Raw genomic sequence first — 16,563 nt, forward strand, 5'->3', positions numbered from 1 at the left:
AGGACTACAAGCACACACCACCACATCCAGCTAATATTTTATTTTTTTATTTTTTGTACAGATGGGGTCTCGCTGTATTGACCAGGCTGGTCTTAAACTCTTGGGCTCCAGTGATTCTCCCACCTTGTCTTCCCAAAGTGTTGGGATTACAGACGTGAGCCACCATGCCTGGTGCTTATCTGATATTTAATTTGCAAATGTTTTCTCCCTTTCTGCGAGTTATCTTTTTACTCTCTTGATAGTGGTTTGTGGTTTTGTTGTTGTTGTTGTTGTTTGTATTTTTAGTAGTGTTGGCCAGGATGGTCTTGGTCTCTTGACCTTGTGATCCGCCCGCCTCGGCCTCCCAAAGTGCTGGGATTACAGGTGTGAGCCACTGTGCCCGGCCTGTTTTTTTTTTTATTATTATTATTATTTATTATTTTTTTATTTTTGAGAGATGGAGTCTTGGTTTGTTGCCCAGGCTGGAGTGCAGTGGCCTGATCATAGCTCACTGTAACCTTGAAGTCCTGGGCTCAAGAAGCCTTCCTGCCTCAGCCTCCCTGACACCTCGGACTACAGGTACATGCTATCTTCCCGCATTCATGATAGTGTAATTTGATGCAGAAAAGTTTTTCGTTTTGATGAAGTCCAATTTATCTACTTTTTTCTTTTGTCGCGTGTGCTTTTGTTGTCGTATCTAAGATACTTTTGCTTAATCTGAGGTTGGGAAGATTTATACCCTTGTTTTAAGAGTTTTATAATTTCAGCTTTTACATTTAGGTTTTTGATGTATTTGATGTATTTGTAGTTAATTTTTATGTATAGTGTGATCTAGGGGTTAATCCACTTTCTTTTGCATGTGGATATCCAATTATCCCAGCATCATTTGTTGAAAGATTATTCTTTCCTCGTTGAATTGTAAAACTAGGGGACTACCTGATATTAGCCAAATTTCAAAGTTTGAAGCCAGTAATTGAGTTCAGAGGGCACACTGCCCTCCTAAAGACCACCTTCACTTCTGAAACCACCTGCAGTTTCAGAGTGTCGCAAAACCGTCTTCAGATTTGCTAATTCACTAGAACTCACTGAAAGTTGTTATAGTCATGGTTATAGTTTATTATAGGGAACATATAGATTAAAAGCAGCTAAAGGAAGAGACAAATAGGGCAGAGTTGGCCGGGCGTGGTGGCTCACGCCTGTAATCCCAGCCCTTTCGGAGGCCAAGGTGGGTGGATCACGAGGTCGGGAATTTAAGACCATTCTGGCCAACATGGTGAAACCCCATTGCTACTAAAAATACAAAAATTAGCTGTGTGTGGCGGTGCGTGCCTGTAATCCCAGTTACTTGGAGGATGAGGTGGGAGAATTGCTTGAACCTGGGAGGGGGAAGTTGCAGTGAGCCGAGATTGTACCACTGCACTCCAGCCTGGTGACAGAGCTAGACTCCGTCTCAAAAAAAGAAAAAAAAAAGAAAAAAAGGGGGCAGAGTCTAAAAGGATTTTGGACATGAAGCTTGCATACTACGCTCCTGCAGAGTCGGGACACATTACCTTCTTGGCATAGATGTATAACAATATGCATGAAGTATAGTAGCCCCCTCCACCCACAGTTTCACATTCTGTGGTTTCAGTTACTAGTAGGCAACTGTGGTTTGAAAATATTAAGTGGAAGATTCCAGAAATAAACAATTCATAAGTTTTAAAATGCATGCTGTTCTGAGAAACATGATGAAATCTCACTCTGTCCCATTCTGCCTTACCTGGAACGTGAATTATCCATTTGTCCAGCGTCTCCATGCTGTATACAAGACCCACCTGTTAGTCAGTTAGTAGCCGTTATCAGATCAACTGTTGTGCCATTACAGTACTTTTGTTCAGGTCCCCCTATTTTACTTAATATTGGCCCCAAAGCACAAGAGTAGTGATGCTGGCAACTCAGCTATGCTAGAGAGAAGCCAGGAAATGTGTCCTTTAAGTGAAAAGGTTAAAGTTCCTGGCCAGCAGTGGCTCATGCCTGTAATCCCAGCACTTTGGGAGGCCGAGGCGGGTAGATCATGAGGTGAGGAGTTCAAGACCAGCCTGGCCAAGATGGTGAAACCCCGTCTCTACTAAAAATACAAAAATTAGCTGGGCACAGTGGCAGGAGCCTGTAATCCCAGCTACTCGGGAGGCTGAGGCAGGAGAATCGCTTGAACCTGTGGGGCGGAGGTTGCAGTGAGCTGAGATCATGCCACTGCACTCCAGCCTGGGCAGCAGAGTAAGACTCCATCTGAAGAACAACAACAAAAAAAGGTTAAAGTTCCTGACTTAATGAGGAAATAAAAAAATTATATGCTGAGGTTGCTAAGATCTAGCTTGTGTTTGTGAAATTGTGAAGAAAGAAAAAGAAATTCATAGTAGTTTTATTGTCACACTTCTGCAAAAATTGTAGCCACAGTGCATGATAAGTGCATAGTTAAGATGGAAAAGGCATTTTTTGAGTGGAAGACATGAAGAGAAATAGCTTCCAATGACAGCATTCAAGTTCGGTACTATACATGGTTTCAGGAATCTACTAGAGGTCTTGGAACATATTCCTGTGGATAAGAAGGGACTACTGTATTGCCAACCAGGGAAGCTTCAGTGCTTCCAGAGAATTTATTAGGGCATCATTACATAGGCACGATTGATTTGCTTGGCTCCCCACATGGTTGAACTCAGTCTTCAAGTCAGCTGATACCAAGTTGTCCAAAGTTCCCCACCCTAAACCACATGGTTGGTCTTTCTGGCATGGCCGGCTTTCACCCTAAGACTACTGGGTGTTGCAGCTGCAACCTAAAATCTAGTAACAAAGACATGCTTATCAGGTCTGACATAGATTACCTCCCAAAAGGGAAAGATCAGACATCTCTTTGGGTAAGGTCAACTTTTTTTTACTACATTGAGACAAATATCTATTTCAAGGACAGAGTTAAGGAGGGAATGAATTTTTTAAACTGAATATCAGTAGTCTGACAGGAGTTGTATTAGGATCTTTATGTGTGGCCAACTCATTACATTTTCAGATTAACTCAGAAATATTGTTCCTTTATTTTGCACATGAGGAAACTGAGGCTCATATGTTTTTTTCTTCTTTATTTTTTATTTTTAGAGACAGGGTCTCGTTTCATTGCCCTGGCTGGTCTCGAATTTCTGGTCTCTGGGCTCAAGCAATCCTCTCACCTCAGCCTCCCAAAGTGTTAGGATTACAGGTTTGAGCCACCGCGCCTGACCTGAGGCTCATACATTGAGCAACTTTTCCGAGAGATGGAGCTAGGATCAGACCGAAGTTTCTCTGCTGCAAGCCCCTTCATCAGATGCCACTCATCAGGACTGCTTCACTGCATAACTCCAGGGGTACTGCCTACATTGTATTCTCTGAGGATGGCTTTTCTTGGGATTGTACAGTGAAGCACTTTATATCCCAGCCACCCTAAATAATACATACCATCTGAATCCAGGCAGTACGCTTGCTGCATAAATGTAGCTTCCAGACAAGTTTCCTCGTCTCCTCTACCGTGGATGCATTCTGGAGTGACAACTCCAGTTGCCTCCAAGTACAGCCGGTTAACAGGCCCATGAAGGTGCACTCCTCAGTGACCTTTTGGTGTATTCATGACCATCCTGTTTTGGAATACCACGCAATAGTTGCCTCACCTCTTGTTGTTGGTTGATTTGAGCATCGCTGAAACTCTTGCCACTCTGTTTTCCTTCTCAGGCTGCTGTACAGGACAGATTGAATGAGCAAGAGGGCGTACCTAGTGTTTTCAACCCACCTCCATCACGACCCCTGCAGGTTAATACAGCTGACCACAGGATCTACAGCTATGTTGTCTCAAGACCTCAACCAAGGGCAAGTTATTTCATAGCTGGGATTTCCCCCTTTTTTATTTATAAGTTTATCCACTTGGTTATATTGATCTCCCTGTGACAGGAGCAAAACAAATATTTAGAATGTAAACCTGTTAGTTAGACTTGGCCCGTTGGGTATATTATTTTGCCTTGATTCCTCAAGGAATTGTTACAGAAACTACTCATTTTTTTTTCTTTTCTTTGCCAGTTATTTGGAGAGTGCTTTCTGCCTCTTAAGTTACAATTTGTTTACTCAAGTTCTTTGTTGCTTCAGTTTACTTAATCTTAAACCAGTTTTGAGGAAGTATATGGAATCTTTGTAGGAGCTTTGGCCACGTCTTTGAAATTAGCCTTGAAGGGCTAGTAGCAAGGAGGTGGTTCACTTAAATTTGACAGACATTTAAGAGTACTCCAATAACCTGGTATCTTGCTACTGGGGATCCAGACATGAATAAAGAGCCAGTCTTCCCATTTCAAATTCAATTTCTCACAGTCTATTGAAGGAAGTCAGATGTGTACACTGATAATTCTGAAGAACTGCTTGGACTTTCTTTTTCTTACCCTTGGGGTTATACTCACCTCTTATACTTTTATACTTGCATTTAGAATCCTAAGAAAACACTCCCTTTAACATTGCAGCAGTTAGAATTTACTCCATCATCAAGCCTTTTTGTGGAGTACTTGATTTTTGTTGTGTTTTGTTCTGTTTGAGACAGGGTCTCACTCTGTCGCCCAGCCTGGAGTGCAGTGGCATGATCTTGGCTCGCTGCAGCCTAGACCTCCCGGGCTCAAGCAGTCCTCCACCTCAGCCTCCTAAGTAGCTGGGACTACAGGTGTGCACCACCATCCTGGTTAATTTTTGTATTTTTTGTAGAGATGGGGTCTTGCTATGTTGCCCAGGCTGGTCTTGAACTCCTGAGCTCAAGTTATCTGCCCACCTCAGCCTCCCAAAGTGCTGGAATTACAGGCTTGAGGCACTGTGCCTGGCCTACTTGATGTTTTAAAACATGTTTCTAAGTAGTGCTCTGTGGTTTTCTGAAGTACAGTAGCAGATTCCCATGTCAGCCATGGGGCTCCAGAGCTTCCTGGCCACAGACACAGAAAGTGTCTCAGGTTAACACAATGTGACAACTATGAAATGCTTTATAAACTATAGAGCCCTGGATGTATGCTAGTTTTAATAATTAAAAACAGCAATAATAATTAGCATTATTACTAAGATAAGCAGCTATATGGGGATTTGTCATTGTGGTTAATATAATTATTTAACGTTTATATACCAATGTCCAAGGTTAGTAATAGTGATTATCTTTCTTGCTATTTCTATATACATTATTTTAGGTTTTTATGTTTGTTTTGTTTTGGGACAGAATCTCCCTCTGTTGCCCAGGCTGGAGTGCAGTGGTGTGATCTCAGCTCACTGCAACCTCAGCTTCCCAGGTTCAAGCGATTCTCCTGCCTCAGCCTCCCAAGTAGCTGGGATTACAGGCGCCCACCACCGCGTCTGGCTAATTTTTGTATTTTTAGTAGAGACGGGGTTTCACCATGTTGGCCAGGCTGGTCTCAAACTCCTGACCTCAAGTGATCTGCCTGCCTTGGCTTCCCAAATTGCTGGGAGTACAAGTGTGAGCCACCACACCCAGCTAATTTTTGTATTTTTAGTAGAGACAGGGTTTTACCATGTTGACCAGGCTGGTCTCGAACTCCTGACCCCAGGTGATCCATCTGCCTCAGCCTCCCAAAGTGTTGGGATTACAGGCGTGAACCACCAAGCCTGGCTTATTTCTGTATACCATATTTTGATGTGTAAATCTAAAAAGGAAAGAATGAGTGTGTATCATTTGGGGAACATTAATTTGCAATTGAATTTGACAAGTCTATAAGTAGCTGCCAAAAATAAGTATTAAGGCAGTTTTGGTTTTTATTTGTTTGTTTGTTTTTTTGAGACAGAATCTTGCTCTGCCCCCAGGCTGGAGTTCAGTGGCGCGATCTCGGCTCACTGCAACCTCCGCCTCCTGGGTTTAAGCAATTTTCCTGCCTCAGCCTCCCTGAGTAGCTGGGACTACAGGTGCATGCCACCATGCCTGGCTAATTTTTGTATTTTTAGTAGAGATGGGATTTCACCGTGTTGGCCAGGCTGGTCTCAAACTCCTGACCTCAGGTGATCTGCCCCACTCAGCCTGCCAAAGTGCTGGGATTACAGGCAGGAGATACAGCTCTGGACCTTAAAGCAGATTTAATACAAAAATTCTGCAAAAAAAAAAAATGATAGTAAGATGAAATAAGACCAAAGATGGTGGCACTTAGAAGGATGAGGTGGCCAGGAAGAAGGAACTGTATTTTAGAGGAACAAATCACATGGAAGGACCAAAAAGAGTGAGAAAATCTGACCTAGCCACTTGATAAAATATTAGGGATTGAGAGAATTGTCTCTAACTTTGTTTTTGGACTTTCAGGGGCTGCTTGGATGGGGTTATTACTTGATAATGCTTCCATTCCGGTTTACCTATTACACGATACTTGATATATTTAGGTATGTACCTTTGGATTTATGTATTAGTAGAATAGTAAGACTTTGGAGCTGAAATTTAGGCCAAAATAAGCTTTATGCTCTATCAATGTTGACTTACCAATTTGTCATGAGATGGAATACACTTCCCAAACTGTCTTTTAATACAACATACAAGTATTTTAAATTGTTGAAGCATTGGCAGGCATTGTGAAATGGAATTGTTTTTAGATTAGTCTTACCTCTTGTTTGCAAAAACCAGTCTGACTATATTTATTTGTCTCCCTCTCCTCCCCCCACCATATTTGTCACCTCTACACTTCCTAGTTGATGTCCACACCCTTTCCTTTCTAACCACTATCATCTCCTAGCTTCACACTCCTTAGAACTTTCTTCCTCAACTACTTCTCCTCCACCTGACTACTCACAATCCCAACAAATTCTCTTGCTCTGAGATTACCCAGTTTGCCCTTGATTCCTCCCACAATAGTTGGACCTCTCTAGACACTCCTGTTACACCTTTTCTTTCTTTTTCTTTCTTTTTTTGAAACAGAGTCTTGCTCTGTCGCTGTCACCCAGGCTAGAGTGCAGTGCCACCATCTCGACTCACTGCAACCTTCACCTCCTGGGTTCAAGCGATTCTCATACCTCAGCCTCCCAGATAGCTGGGATTACAAGCATGCGCCACCACGCCTGGCTAATTTTTGTATTTTTAGTAGAGACAGTAGAGATGGAGTCTCATTTTGTTGGCCAGGCTGATCTTGAGCTCCCGGCCTCAAGTGATCCACCTGCCTTGGCCTCCCGAAGTGCTGGGATTGCTGCCATGAACCACCATGCCTGGCAGCTTCGGTACCTTTTCACTTTGCCCTGGCAGCCCCTAGGTTGCAAACACTGGAACCCTTTTATGTATATACCCACTTGCTTCATACCTTCACCTTTCTTCTAGCTTCCTTCATGTACCATTAAAAGAGCTCATCACTGGAAGCTACAGAGGGTCCAAGGCCAGAAAATGAGTGGGGCTCAACCGGCCGGGCTCTGTGGCTCACGCCTGTAATCCCAGCACTTTGGGAGGCCGAGGTGGGCGGATCACAACGTCAGGAGATCAAGACCATCCTGGCTAATACGGTGAAACCCTGTCTCTACTAAAAATACAAAAAATTAGCCGGGTGCGGTGGCGGGTGCCTGTAGTCCCAACTACTCAGGAGGCTGAGGCAGGAGAATGGCGTGAACCCGGGAGGCGGAGCTTGCAGTGAGCCTAGATCGCACCACTGCACTCCAGCCTGGGTGAGAGAGTGGGACTCCGTCTCAAAAAAAAAAAAAAAGAAAAAGAAAAGAAAATGAGTGGGGCACAACTTCTTAGCATGTCAGGCTTGGGTTATCTGGTCCAGAGCCATGTCTAGGCTTTATGGGGAACTAAAATGTTCAAGGGCATCCAGGCCAGCAGATGGAGCTAGGATATGTAGTCTGGGCCTTACTTCCCTTCAAATATGGGACAGCCTTTACCCTGCTCTAGGGAGCAGAGGCTGAAGTTGTGGGTCCAGCAGCTGCATAAGTACAAGGGTCAGATAGTACCTTTTATATTGGACCCTTGGTATTTTATAAGGCTGTCTACTTAATGGCTTTCTTGCTTTAGCAACATTCTTCATGATCACTAATTAATTGCTTAGTACTCTTTCCATCCCCATTTTATTTAAGAATGAACATGTAAAAATCTTTAAAATCATAATGAAAACTAAGTTGACATCTCTGTTTTTTTCTAAAAAATAAAAAAAGCTGATTGTCCTAAATTGTGTAGATCGTGGGAATATTGTGTAATGAGGAAAAAAAAATAAAGCCTTTAAGAGAGAATTCTAAAATGCTTAATTTCAAAGAAAGTAGTTAAAACATCAGTCTTCTGACGAATTTCTAACCATTCCCCCACGTATACAACTTACTACATTTTGTGCTTTTAATTTGCTCTGGAACGTTGGTGTCAATGAATTTGGTTTGATTACTCGGGAGAAATTCCAAGTAGAATTGTATACACAGGGGGAATTTGTTGGGATAATGAATTGACTCACTTTTTGTTAAGGAAAAGTATCATAGTTTAATCACCTTGTCTGTGCTGAAAACGTTTCAAGTAAATGAATATTGTTTGCTTTTCTAGGGAAAATATGCATGGCATGTATTACTAATTTTAATGCAGCTGTATCATCCAACCAACTTGTTTAATGTTAGGTAACACATTAGCCTCTGTCCTGTTGCCTTCTCTGGAAACCCAAAGGATAAATAAATGGTACTATACAAATAGGGTAGGCCCTTTAGAAACAGATGTGTGGTACCATTAGGTATGTATTCTTCACTTTACAAGAGCTGCCAGTATGCCACATCTGCCAGGGTACTGTGGAGCACTTTTATAACTTCCTCCATGGTTGCCATCAACCATAAATCATCAAGCAAAAGGTACTTGCCCCTTTGAAGAGCAAGTAAGTCATAACCGCAACTTCAGATTTGAAGTTCCTGTCCATAATTTGAATAGTTTAGGGTTGTGAACTCAATATTTAAAATCCCAGGAAAACAGAAAGGAGAAGGAGGGGCAAGTAGGACAACTAGAAAGTGACCTCTGTTCTAGAGCACTGTCCAGTAGAACTCTCTGTGATGATAGAAATGTTCTGTATCTCTGCTGTTCAATATGAAAGCCATTAAACACGTGGCTGTTGAGCACTTGAAATGTGGCTAGCATTACTAAGGAACTGGATTTTAATCGTATGTAATAGATTTAAATTCAGAATAGCCACATTTGACTAGTGGCTACAGTACTTAGACGGTGCCATTCTAGAGAGTCTGGGTGCATAGCCTGACACATGATCTTTTTGGATACTGTGTCTTCCCTTCCAAACCCTTCTAGCCCTAAATTGTTCTACAAAAAATACTCAGGATTTATGTAGGCCAGTGTTGGAATTTATAATCCCAGTAGTTTGCATTCTTCCTGAACAGGCAATAGAATAACACTTGCTGCTTTATGGCTTTTGAACCAGACTCTACTCTCGGATTTGATGGTCCACTCACAGACCGTTCACCTCCCTTTGTTGCCATGCCTCTGGCTCTGTTACAGGAATCTGTACAAATTGGCCCACTCCATATGCACTATAGTAAGCTGGATTCATGTGATATTTATTCCTTCCTCCCCAGGTTTGCTCTTCGTTTTATACGGCCTGACCCTCGCAGCCGGGTCACTGACCCCGTTGGGGACATTGTTTCATTTATGCATTCTTTTGAAGAGAAATATGGGAGGGCACACCCTGTCTTCTACCAGGGAACGTACAGCCAGGTCAGTGCCACAAACCATATAGATGCCAACTTACCGAAATGATTCTATCCTCAAAGGAAAGCATAGCCCAGCACTGATCATGTCCTTCTTGTACTCAAAAACCTTAATTAGCTCTTCACTGCTTACAGGGGGTGGTAATAAAAAAGACCAAACCTTTTAGCTGGCCCCTCTTTGATCTAATGCTGCCCTTCTTTTGAGGTCTTTTCTGCATAACTTATTTTACCATACCCTCAGTTCCAGCTGACTCATTCCCTGAACATAGTCTGTACTTGCCTACCTCTGTGCCTTTGCTTTTGCCGGTCCATCCACGTGGAATGCCTTCCTCACATTTTTGCTAATTGGAATCTTGCCAGTCCTTCAACTAGATTATGTCACTCCCCACTTACAGCTATCCCTGATTGTTGTGCCCTGTCCTGCCCTATCTCATCATCTAGAATACTAATCTTTCCCTTTGTTCTTCCATAGCTTTTAAAAATTGATAGCAATTTTATATTCTTTCCTATATCATTTGTGTTCGTGTCTAATCTCTGCTACCAGACTGAAAGCCCCTTGAAGGCAAAGCCTACATCTTCTTTGATCTCTCACAGAATTGAATAAGGACATAGACCATAGACTCAGGGTAGCACATATCATTCAACCTCAGCCATGTAGACCTTTGACTCAAGACCTCACCATTCAGGGGAGGAAAAATTAGAGTTCTGTGGGTGTTTGGTATATCTCTAGTTTGCCAGAGAAATACATAGAATTAACACTACAGGAATAGGGAAAACTATGGGAATGCTGTGGGAATAGGCAAAAGGGGGTTCTATTATGCAGCCTCCAGAATTCCTGAATCTATCTGGAGAAAGAAAAATGCTCACCCTTGCTTCCTGCTTTCATTTTCCCACATCTGCTTTTTATCATAGTCAGTCTCCTCGCCGGCTGTTCCACCACACTCAACAAAAACTGAGCACCTACTGTATGCCAGGCAATGTCCTCAGTGCTAGAGATACAGAGATGAGTGAGATGAGCACCTCCCGTGTACCCTCTCTGCTATGATCCTGAGGGTAGACCACCCTTGACCATGTCAGCAGTCGTACAGTGTAATGTGCTCAGGAGCACGCACATGCAGGAGCACGCACAGGAGTCTTGGGCACTAGCCTTGTCTTTGAAAGTCTTTTACACCCTATGCTCTTTAGAATGCCTTTGGATCGTACAGTCCATCATTCCTACTCGATATGTGGCCTGGGATCAGGGTTGTCTTCGCAGTTATTTTTTACTTACAAGGATGTTGTAGCTGTGAAGTAGAAAAATTCTCACCTCCCTTTCATATGGTCAGATTCTCCTGTTTTTATCTTCCTTAGACTGTGGGTGCAGCTGACTTTTCTGTGGTTTGTTGGGAACCTGTGTTTGTAAGCCTGTCTACTCTCGTGTGTCTGTTAAGTTTGAATCCTAACAACACTAAAACCTTTTCATTAAAGCTTGTTAGCGTGGAGTTTCTATAGGGAGAACAATGCCAGGGGTGTGAAGGTAGGAGCTCAGGAATTTTCTGATTTCTTGCTCACCTTTTTTCCTTATTTTTCCTTTTGTTCCTAAATACATAACTGTATCCATTAGGACCCTTAGCTTAAATATAAGCTCAAGGCACAGTCTTCTTAATAGTGAGTGACCTTCTCTTTCTCACAGGCACTTAACGATGCCAAAAGGGAGCTTCGCTTTCTTTTGGTTTATCTTCATGGAGATGATCACCAGGACTCTGATGAGTTTTGTCGGTAAGTGGATTGATTATTTTCCTTCTCTTTTCTGACTCTTTCTGATGACAGTATGTAGTCAGCAAGTTGTTCTCATGTCCTTTTCATACCTTTCCACAGCAACACACTCTGTGCACCTGAAGTTATTTCACTAATAAACACTAGGATGCTCTTCTGGGCATGCTCTACAAACAAACCTGAGGGATACAGGGGTAAGTTATGTTTCTTCTGCCTCATTGAGATTGTTGGAGTATCTTTGGAATAGTCTGGAAAGACATGCCATGCCATTTATTACAAGTGTGTGTGTTCTGTGGTAGATACGATGCTACTTGCTGTTTTATATTGTCTCATTTAATCCTCTCAGCAGTCCTGAGAGATGGGGGGTCATATTACCTTCACTTTATGGTTTAGGAAATAGGCTCAGAGAGTTCAAGCCACTGGCTGAAGATCACACAATTAGCAAGTTTTATTTTTTTGTGTTTTTATTTAATTAATTAAAAAAATTTTTTTGAGATGGAGTCTTGCTCTGTCGCCCAGGCTGGAGTGCAGTGGTGCGATCTTGGCTCACTGCAACCTCCGCCTCCTGGGTTCAAGTGATTGTCCTGCCTCAGCCTCCTGAGTAGCTGGAACTACAGGCATGCACCACCACGCCCAGCTAATTTTTTTGTATTTTTAGTAGAGATGGGGTTTCACCATGTAGCCTCAAACTCCTGGACTCAAGTGAGCAGCCCACCTCAGCCTCCCAAAGTGCTGGGATTACAGGTGTGAGCCACTGCGCCCCGCCATAATTAGCAAGTTGTAGCGTACGATCAGGTCTGCCAGATTCTAAAGCCCGTTCTTCACATTCAGCATTGCCAAAGCCTGCCACATTCATAGAAATACCCAGTCTTGGCTCGCAGCTTGCTTTTAATCTTAATGGGCTTTTTACTGAAGAGTTTATTCTTTTCATCAACGATTTTACCAGAGCCCTTGCATAGTGAGTCAGTTGTTTGAGTACCTTGAGTGCTGATATGGATTTGGAAAGTTCAGATCTTTGCTGACAATAACTCTTCTTTGGAGATAAGTATTTTTAGACAGTTGGTAAAAGATACGAGGGCATCCAGTGAGGAAAAATGTAGTCATTTTTGTGGCTACTTCTATCCAGCAACTTTTGAGTTTATATTAGCATGCCACATACTGTGCCATGTCTTGAGAACCAAAGATGTGGCAGATGTTGTCCCTGCATCCCAGAGTCTGAATCTTAAGCCTAATTGTTTTTAAACATCCAAATTCCTGCATGCGTTTTGCCATTCTAATATGGCTTTGCAGGGGGCAGAAGGGAGGTTGTGAATAGAAGGAAGGTAAGGATTTTTTTTTTAATAGAAGTTTATAAAATCTCTTATTTCACACCATAAGGAAAACATAGGTAAAACTCTGTTATGGTAAAAATCTTGGTCATTTGGAAACCAATTTTTTTTTTTTTTTTTTGAGACCAAGTCTTACTCTGTCACCCAGGCTGGAGTGCAGTGGTGCGATCTCAGTTCACTGCAGCCTCCACCTCCCGGGTTCAAGCGATTCTCCTGCCTCAGCCTCTTGACTATCTGGAATTACAGGCGCGTACCACCACACCCTGCTAATTTTTGTATTTTTTGTAGAGATGGGGTTTCATTATGTTGGCCAGGCTGGTCTCGAACCCCTGACCTCAAGTGATCCAACCACCTCGGCCTCCCAAAAGTGCTAGGATTAAAGGTGTGAGCTACCAGCCCAGCCTCAACTTTCTATTAATAAGCTTCTTTGGAACAGAAAAACTAACCTTTTTAAGGGTAGAGAAAAGTTATGTGGGGAGAAAGGATAAGGAAAGGATTAGGCAAGAGAAAAAAAAATGATGATGGAGATTATTATCAGTATCATCAGGCTGAGACTTGCAGCCTTGTGCCCTTTTAGGTTTGAGCCCTTGTACAGGGAAAAACTGTGCCAGATTCTTTATAGATCCTTTTCCTACCTTCAAGTAGACATTATCCTTAAACTCTGCAGCCTTCCCTGGCATCATCATAACAACCACACCGCCACCAGGAAAGCCTGTCCTATTCTAGTCAAGCACCTAGGGATAGGCATGCAAATTGATAACAAAAACAAAAGATTACAAAACTGGGAGGAACTGGGCATGGTGGCACACTCCTGTAATCCCTGCTTCTCAGGAGGCTGAGGTGGGAGGGTCACTTGAGCCCAGGAGTTGGAGACCAGCCTGAGCAACATAGTGAGACCCTGGCTCAAAAAAAGAAAAGAAAGAAACTAGGAGGCGGGGAAAAAGCAGAGACTAAATGATACCTCCCGTCTTCCCCAACCAGGATTAAAACAGTTCTCTCTCACTCATTGTGGAAAGTCTAAGGGTTGATCTTTTTCACCGTCAAGTCCTGCCCTTGATCTGTTGGGTCTTTTTGTCAGTCTCACAGGCTTTACGAGAGAACACCTATCCATTCCTGGCCATGATTATGCTGAAGGATCGAAGGATGACTGTGGTGGGACGGCTAGAAGGCCTCATTCAACCTGATGACCTCATTAACCAACTGACATTTATCATGGATGCTAACCAGACTTACCTGGTGTCAGAACGCCTAGAAAGGTACAAGAGAGTTCCCTTCTGGAACAGAGAGAGACCAGTTGTAAATTTGGAGGGCTGACCTCTGGGGCTCTACCAATCCTGACTTCTTCTGTGCATCAGGCCGCTATTAGCTTTTAGCTTTGCCCATTTATTGTCAAAATATTTACATACTTTGACCTAAATTACTCTATATCAGGTAATCTGTTCTTAGAGATGTTCAAAATAAAGACAAGGGCTGGGTGCAGTGGCTAACACCTGAAATCCTAGCACGTTAGGAGGCTGAGGCAGGAGGATTACTTGAATCCAGACTGGGCAGCAAAGCGAGACCCCATCTCTACAAAAAATAAGAAAAAATTAGCCAGGCATGGTGGTACATGCCTGTAGTCCTAGCTGCTTGGGAGCCTGAGGCAGGAGGATTGCTTGAGGCCAGGAGTTTGAGGCAGCAGTGAGCTCTGATTGTGCCTCTGCACTCCAGCCTGGATGACAGAGCAGGACCCTGTCTTTAAAAAATAATAAATGAATGAATAAACAAAGACAGGCCTCTGTGCTCAAGAATGTATATTGTGGCATTTAGAATAGCTGAATATAATATAAAGAACTTCGATGTAAAAAAAAAGTGGAATGGTTATAATTCCTCTCCATTACATAAGTTATGTACATTAATTATAGGAAATCCTAAAACCACAAAAAAGCACAAGGAAGAAATTTAAGATCACTGATAATCCTACCACCACTTGAACATTGTTATAAATTTTTTTAATTTTATACACAACACACACCCCTATATACGTACACATTTATTTGTAGAATTGGGATAATACTTTTTTACAACCCTTCTTTATGTAAGAATATATCACGGCCTTTTCCCTCATCATTAAATATTCTGCCACATTTTAAAAATTACTGCATAACATTCCATTATCTAAATACATCATAATTTAACCAGGCCACTCTCGTTGGATTTTTAGATTATTTTCGGTTTGTTACTATTATAATTAGCATATAGGGAGATAATTTTTTGCAATTTGTGATGGTTTCCTTAGATTAAAATTTAAATTCCTGGAAGTGCAGTTTCTGGGTGAGACAGTCAATATAAGTATATGTTAAGGCTCTTGATTTGTAATGCCAACTTGCCCTCAAGAAAGTTAAACAAACTTAAATTTTATGGAAAGTTTTTAATAACATGGGGACATGCTTGTTACATATTAGAAAAATGCAGAATCAGGCCGAGCATGTTGGCTCATACCTGTAATCCGAGCATTTCGGGAGGCTGAGGTAAGAAGATTGCTTGAACTCAGGAGTTTGAGGTCAGCCCGGGCAACATGGTGAAACCCTATCTCTACAAAAAATACAAAAATTAGCTAGGCGTGGTGGCACACGCCTGTAAGCTGAGGTGGCAGGATTGCTTTAGCCTAGGAGGTTGAGGCTGCAGTGAGTCATGATCGCACCACTGCACTCTAGCCTGGGTGACAGGCTAGCCCTGTCTCCAAAAAAAAAGAAAAATGCAAGATCAAAATCCTGTAAATATAGCGTTATTTTAACTGTGTAAAAAAATGTATAGAACAGGAAACTTTCCGAGGTAACTGAAATGTTCTGTCTTGATTGGAGTGGTGATTACATGGTTACATTTATCAAAATTCATTGAATTGTACATTTAAGATCTGTGCATTTCACTGCATGTAAATTTTATCTTAATTTTTAAAGATAAAATCTGTTCAACTATTTTGATTGGCTAAATATTTTGGCTAAGAGAAAACAAATTTGTTGGAGAGAAAATAGGAGATATGCCAAATGTTATAATGTTTTATCTTTGATTAGTGATTCTCTGAATAACTCTGAAAACTACATTTTCAGATCTGCTACAATGTGTGTATGGATATATATGTGTGTGTTTTGGTTTTAAGAGATCAGTACAAAAATGCAGTCACCCAAAATGGTATTTACTTGTAAAATATGATATTGATGATCCCTTCATAATAACAGTACTGTGTCACATTTGTTAGAATTAGGGGAAAAGTTTTATTTTAAAAGAGGAGAGGAAAGCTTGCTGTTTCCTTTTCTGCCAAATTAAACTGAGAAAAAAGGTGGCTTATTCAGATTCTGCCACGCTCTGCTTTTGGAATCCCTTATGGCAGTGTGAAATCGTCATCTGCTAAGAATATCAACATTTTTACACACACACACACAGAGAAGATTTCAATATAAGAAAACACAGAACTTTGTGAGAGTGCTGTTTTTCTTCTCTTGCTTTTGATCTATTCACAGGGAAGAAAGAAACCAGACCCAAGTGCTGAGACAACAGCAGGATGAGGCCTACCTGGCCTCTCTCAGGGCTGACCAGGAGAAAGAAAGAAAGAAACGGGAGGAGCGGGAGCGTAAGCGGCGGAAGGAGGAGGAGGTGCAACAGCAAAAGTTGGCAGAGGAGAGACGGCGGCGGGTAATGGACGTGTGGCTTTGCTCCCTGTGGTTCCCAAACTGCCGAGACTTTGCCATCTTGGCCTTAAGTGTGAAAGGAAAAAATGATAGCCACCTTAAACAGACTAAGAGGGAAAAAAAAAAGGAAAAAGGAAAGAAAAAATTACAAC

The 16,563-nt window shown here is 42.1% G+C and overlaps 1 protein-coding gene across 2 annotated transcripts in view; it reads left to right on the forward strand.

The window, feature by feature from the left end:
* FAF2 (Fas associated factor family member 2) overlaps positions 1–16,563 on the forward strand; it is a 61,671-nt gene that overhangs the window by 34,237 nt on the left and 10,871 nt on the right. For both annotated transcript variants that reach the window (XM_003806837.5, XM_063604298.1), the window contains exons 3-9: positions 3,715–3,849; positions 6,305–6,381; positions 9,529–9,667; positions 11,333–11,418; positions 11,518–11,609; positions 13,822–13,999; positions 16,244–16,415. In XM_003806837.5, the coding sequence (XP_003806885.1) occupies positions 3,715–3,849; positions 6,305–6,381; positions 9,529–9,667; positions 11,333–11,418; positions 11,518–11,609; positions 13,822–13,999; positions 16,244–16,415 (879 nt within the window). The remainder of the gene's footprint in view (positions 1–3,714; positions 3,850–6,304; positions 6,382–9,528; positions 9,668–11,332; positions 11,419–11,517; positions 11,610–13,821; positions 14,000–16,243; positions 16,416–16,563) is intronic.

The sequence above is a fragment of the Pan paniscus genome, chromosome 4 (assembly GCF_029289425.2).
Source record: "Pan paniscus chromosome 4, NHGRI_mPanPan1-v2.0_pri, whole genome shotgun sequence".
Taxonomy (NCBI): Eukaryota; Metazoa; Chordata; class Mammalia; order Primates; family Hominidae; genus Pan; species Pan paniscus.